The 5,559-nt window shown below is 49.0% G+C and overlaps 1 protein-coding gene across 3 annotated transcripts in view; it reads right to left on the bottom strand.

Annotated features, from left to right (window-relative positions):
• The window catches only part of ALG5 (ALG5 dolichyl-phosphate beta-glucosyltransferase), a 32,758-nt gene extending 27,636 nt beyond the window's left edge, over positions 1–5,122 (bottom strand). Inside the window, exons 1-3 of one of the 3 annotated variants that reach the window (XM_045287146.1) lie at positions 5,091–5,122; positions 3,275–3,446; positions 2,056–2,102 (exon numbers count right to left, since the gene is read on the bottom strand). In XM_045287146.1, the coding sequence (XP_045143081.1) occupies positions 2,056–2,102; positions 3,275–3,446; positions 5,091–5,114 (243 nt within the window). In that variant the 5' untranslated portion in view covers positions 5,115–5,122. Of the gene's footprint in view, positions 1–2,055; positions 2,103–3,274; positions 3,447–4,756; positions 4,839–5,056 lie in introns of those variants that run through there. The other 2 variants (XM_045287147.1, XM_004711273.2) reach the window with 2 other exon arrangements.
• Between the last annotated feature and the right edge of the window lie 437 nt (positions 5,123–5,559).

Here is a 5,559-nt window from a genome sequence, read left to right as displayed (position 1 = left end):
GTGATCACACAGGCTGATATGTTCTTCCATGTGGGTTTTGTTGCTTCTGAGCTAGATCGTCGCTTGTTTACCTTCAAGCTTTTAAGGTAGATTGCTCTTGACAATTTGGAATAGACTTTATTTTCTTTCCTTATTAAAAGGGTTACTGGGACATAATCCACATAATATTCAATAGTGCAGTCACATCAAGAAGAGTTGTTTCAGGGGCTCAAGTGGGAAGAGACTGCTTTGAAAATGATGATGGTGGCATAGGTACAAATGTGCTTGACACATTGGAGGAATGTATGGATGGTGATAAGAGATGTAAGAGCCCCCGGTAAAAGTATTTTTTTAAAAAGAGCTGCAAGAGCCCCCAATAAAATCTTTAAAAATAAATATTAAAAATAATAAAAAAGAAGAGTTGTACAACCATTAAGCTTTTAAATGAATTAAAAAAACACATGCCTCATTTTAGTATTGATGCATGTAAATATGCAGCTAACTAAAATTGCGCACACAAAACAGAAAGATTAGGAGAGGTGGTGGGCAGGGGCCGAGTAGCAAATACAGACTCCACCTCTGTGCGGGCTCCATCCTTGCCCTCAAGCTAGGGCGGATTTGAGAGGGATGTGAAGTCCATTCTGTCTTGCAATCTTGAATTAGTTAACTTTTGAGGGCCAGTTTTCATGTCTTTCTAAAAGGGGAACTAAAACATAGTCCCCGTGACCAGTGTGGAAATTACACTTAATAGGAAAAGCAGAAATCCCACACAAAGAATCCCATTCTCTTCCTCCTTTCCTTAATTTCGAGTCTGTAATACGGTCCCTGTTTCACATCACCCTGAACGTGTGGATCTTGCCGGGTCTTGCCAGATGGCAGGGTCTGGCCGGTTAGCACTCGCACGATGTCGTGGTTAGTTAGATTCTCTCAAGTCAGTTCTGGCTCAAACTGACTCCGTGTACAGCCGAACAAAGACACCGCTCAGCCCTGCGCCATCCTCACAACTGCTCTGATGTTCAAGCCCACTGTGGCAGTCGCTGTCCCATCTCAAGGACCTTCCTAGTGTTTGCTGTCCCTCAATTTTCCCAACCAAGATGTCCTTCTCTGGGGACTGGTCCCTCCTGATAACACATCCAAAGCAGGGGAGATGACACCTCCCCGTCCTTGGTACTGAAGGGCATTCTCGCAGTACTTCATCCAAGACAGACTCGTTTGTTGTTTTGGCAGTTAATGGTACTTTCAATATTCTTCAGTCTTCCTCTTCAACACCCAACTTTCACATGCATTTGAGAGCTCCAATTCTAATGAATGAGGAGCCCTGGTGGAGTAGTAAGTGTTGGGTTGCTAACCATAAGGTCAGTAGTTCAAAACCACCAGTTGCTCCTTGGGAGTAAAGAGTTACCGTCTCGGAAACTCACAGGGCCGTTTCTATCCTGTCCTTCAGGGTCGCTGTCTATGAATCAGAATCAACTCAACGGCAATGAGGATTTTTTTTTTAAATTTCCACGAATCTTCTGCCTTTCTCTTATCTACACAAACTCCAAATCAAGATAACTCACATCACAAGCCATTTTCTAAAATGAAGCAGCCATGAAGCTTACTTCATTAATAAATCCCATATGGATATTCCAACAGCAGCAGGGACTCATGCAACTTATTTTTTCTCTTTACATCAGGAAAGAAGAGAAAAATATCTGAGAGGGATTCTTTGAGAAAAATAAACACAAAACCATTCCATTCTAATTAAAAGATACACTTTCTCTTAAAAGTAGCAAAAGAGTTAAAAACAGCATCATATCATCATACTAAGCCTGCAGATACAAGCAGTCTCTCCCTCAGCTTAAACCATACCACTTCAGAGAACAGCAAGTGTGAAGGAGAAATCTCATTTTGTTTTGTCCTGGGGTCATGCTGGGCTCCTCTGCTAAAAGCTGATGGCCAGCCACAACCTGAGCAGGCTGGTGTCGCAGCAGCCGGGGTTGCCCATGCCGGCTCTGCTCCGCGCACTGGGTCTACTCTGGGTCACTGGGTCTAGCTTTCATCAGAGTTGTCCCACATAAAGAGTAAACACAGTACCTGTCTCTTCTCTAGATAGCTGAGAGCTTCATCCATCATCACAGGCACTGAAAGAACAAACCATTAATAAAAACCACTTCTGGAGACAAGTCCCTCAGCCCCGGCGCACCCAGTTTGTGAATGGGAAACATCTGAACAACCTAACTCGCGCCTTTGGGATCCACCTCAGCAGTGAACCCCATCTGGATCGCCTTCTGTCTCTGTTCCCATCGTGTTTGTTACTTTTCTCCGACACATAAATCTGACTTCCTCTTGCCCCTGCTCCTGTTCAGGAGCCCTGGTGGGGCAGTGCGTTACGTGTGGGGTTGCGAGCACCGAAGTCAGCAGCTCGAAACCACCAGCCGCTCCTTGGGCTATTCCTGTAAAGTTACCCACAGGGGCACGCCTCCCCTGCCCTAACGGGTAGGCTGATATGAGTCGGAATTGACTCAAGGGCAGGCGAGTTTGGTCCGACTTGCTCCCATTTCTGATGGCTCACATTCATTTCCCTTCTGAACTACAACAGCCACCAACTAGGCCTCCTACTGGGACACATCTATTCATGCTCTGGAAATAAAAATAAAGCCCAACACTTTTACATTTTCTTTATCCCCAACTTACTCCCTGCCTGTGATAAGTACGTTTATTGTGCCAAACTGGCCAATAAGCACATGTGGGATTAATAAGATTGCAGTTTGATTGGAGGGCAAAGAGACAAATGGCTCAAGGAGCCCCACCTCTCTCTTGCTCTCTGGTGATCGGACAGGTGTGCGGCTGCCTTCGCTAGTTCTCTGCCTCAACTTGCGAGCTACACTATCTGTGAGACACCCAACCCGTGGACCCTGTTGCTAGAGCTTGAGGTTCCTTCGAGACCTGCTTCACCTCGCTGCTGGTGTGTACATTGCTGGAGCTGGGGATCCTGTCATCTGGCTGACTATTGGTGACCTGACCTCCTATTTTCTGCCTGTTGCCGGGCTGCCTGAATTGCTCTATGGTAGACTCAGTTGTCTATTTCCTTGACCTTGGACTAGCAGCCCTTGAGTTGAAGGACTTCCAGTATATTAATTGTTTCACGGAATTGAGTTGAACTGGGCCCTCTGTACTGCTGTGTGGACTAATTAGCTGTCATATTCCTTCGTGCTGTATCTATCTATCTGTCAATAAAATCGTAAGTGTCCCGGCTTTGTTTCTCTAGAGAACTCTGTCTAACACACTGCCCAACAAATCAAATGGCGCGTACACCGTGTCTCTTCATGGTAGGAAGGTACGACGACAGAAAGCTGCTTGGTCGGGGCGTCCAGTAAGCTGGGTAATGGTTCCTTCTGGCCTCTGGCATTCAAGAAGAACTTCTCCTCTTCGTGTTGATGAAGGCGTGGCATTTTCGTCGCAGTTATAAATGCAACAAAGGAAATCTATCAGCGGACATATGAAAATGAAGTTAAGTAATGCTGACCCCTTAAAAAAAAGTCTTGTCCATATACATCATTTACATAATTTTGGGAACTGAACGCTAACTTTCTGGAGTCCCTGGGTGGTTACAGCGCTCAGCTGCCAATTGTTAAGACCAGAGGTTTGGCTGCAGCCAAAGGCGCCTTGGAAGAAAGGGCTGGCACTCTTTCACTGCAAACTCTGCAGTGCAGTTCGTCTCACACATTTGGGGGTGGGGGTGGGGGGAGGAAGTCGGACCGCCTCAAGAACTGGCTGCAGACGTGCACTTTGTGCTCCAGACCCTTAAAAATGGTGTGCACACGACTCTCAAACTAGCATGCACTCAGTACCCCACAGCAGTCCTTCTTACCCCATCAGTTCCTGTGACACTAGTGAGTACGGGGCTTCTCGGTCTCTTCCCATCGGCCATTCCCCAAGCCCCAGGCCTGTCCTTGACCTCACAGAGAACAGCCAATGCAGGATGCCCAGGGGTCCCTCAGCCCTCACCCTCAGTGTGTGCCTAAGTGTACACACACACACACACCCTGGCAGAGCTGTGTAAACTGCTAAAATAAATGTCAAGCGCTCAACTTCTCTCTACTTACTAGACAGACAGCAACCTCAAACTCAGTAAGCGAGAGTTCACAAGGCATTTTTCCACTACTTAGGGGTCAACAAATGTTTCAAATGCGTTTGAGTAATAGCGAAGAAAACCTGAGTCTGGTTGTTATCATGTTGCCTCTTTGGGAGGCAGGGTAAAGTCGGTTAATTCCGAGACAACCCAGGCACCTGTTAACCTGCAGGGCCTAGGACTCATCTCTGTTTACTCGAGACCCCTGTGGGTCTTCTTGATCCGGACTTATTCTAACCTCTATGGGTGGCTAGTCTCCATGCGTCGTCATCACTTTTTATTTGCTTAATCACATCGGCAGAGAAGGGAATCCAGGGACCCAAAGACTGCCCGGGTGGTGTCAGCACTACAGACAGGGGTGGAACTCCTGCAAACCGACAGGGCAGATAAACGAGACGGGTCGTGGGGAGTGCGGGTGGCGGGGACGACACGCCGGGTGGGTGCGTCCGATGTGATCCAAGGCACAGCCTCTGCATCACAGACACAGAGAGTTTCCAAAGAAGAAAGAACGCAAGCCTCCGAAGGAGGGGTGAAAGAATTCTGGAATCAGGGTTGGGAGGAAGCGCGGGCAGTGCCGTCGGCGGAGGGGCTGCTCGCAGAGCCACAAGTCTCAAGCCGAGGGGCGAGCCCAGGCTCGCGTCGGCTCCCACCCCCTGTGCTCACCAGTATCAGGGCCGCGGCCGCCAGCGCCACGCAGAGCCCCACCAGCTGCAGCAGGAGCGGCGCCATCCTCCATGCCGGGCCGCCCTATCCCGCCCCTACACACACGCGGAAGCGCGGCGCGGGCCCGCCTCCCGCCGCCAGAGAGGCCGCGCCGCCCGCGCCTAGAGAGGCCGCGCCGCCGCGCCTGTCCGACTGCCGCCCACAGCGCCCCCGCGCGGCGCCGCCACGAAGGCGCAGCCTCTGCGAGAGGCGCTCCCTCCCAGGTGGCTGGATTACCCTGGATGCCCGGTTTACACTTGCCTTTTCGATAAAAACACCCAAAACTCCAACTCACTGCCATCGATTGATGCCGCCTCATAGCGATCCTCTAGGATAGTGTAGAACGGCCCCTGTGGATTTCCAAGATTGTGTGAACTCTGTATGGGAGTGGAGAAAGTTTTTCTCCTGCAGGTAGTAGAAAGTCTCCTTTTTTTTTCTCCTGTTGGGTGGTTTCGAACAGCTGAGCTTGAGGTTAGGCTGCCCAAGAAAAATTTACTGCCACCGATCAGTGCTGACTCATAGCGACCCTATGGGACAAGGCAGGACTGACCCTTTGTTTCCGAGGCTGTAACTTAAAATTTTTTTTAATTTATTATTATTTTGAGGCTGTAACTCTTAATGGGAGTAGTAAGTCATCTTTCTCTTGACAGTGGGCCGGTGATTCCTAACTGCTGACCTCGCGGATCACACTAAACGTGGTACCACTATGACACCAGGGCTCCTTAATAGCAGCCCAACAGGATGGCTTATTCCATCAGTATTTT

Source organism: Echinops telfairi, unplaced genomic scaffold (assembly GCF_000313985.2).
Source record: "Echinops telfairi isolate 266 unplaced genomic scaffold, ASM31398v2 ScPeMD7_11;HRSCAF=52, whole genome shotgun sequence".
Classification (NCBI taxonomy): Eukaryota; Metazoa; Chordata; class Mammalia; order Afrosoricida; family Tenrecidae; genus Echinops; species Echinops telfairi.
Note: the sequence above shows the minus strand (reverse complement) of the source record. Positions and strands in the feature narration are given on the sequence as shown.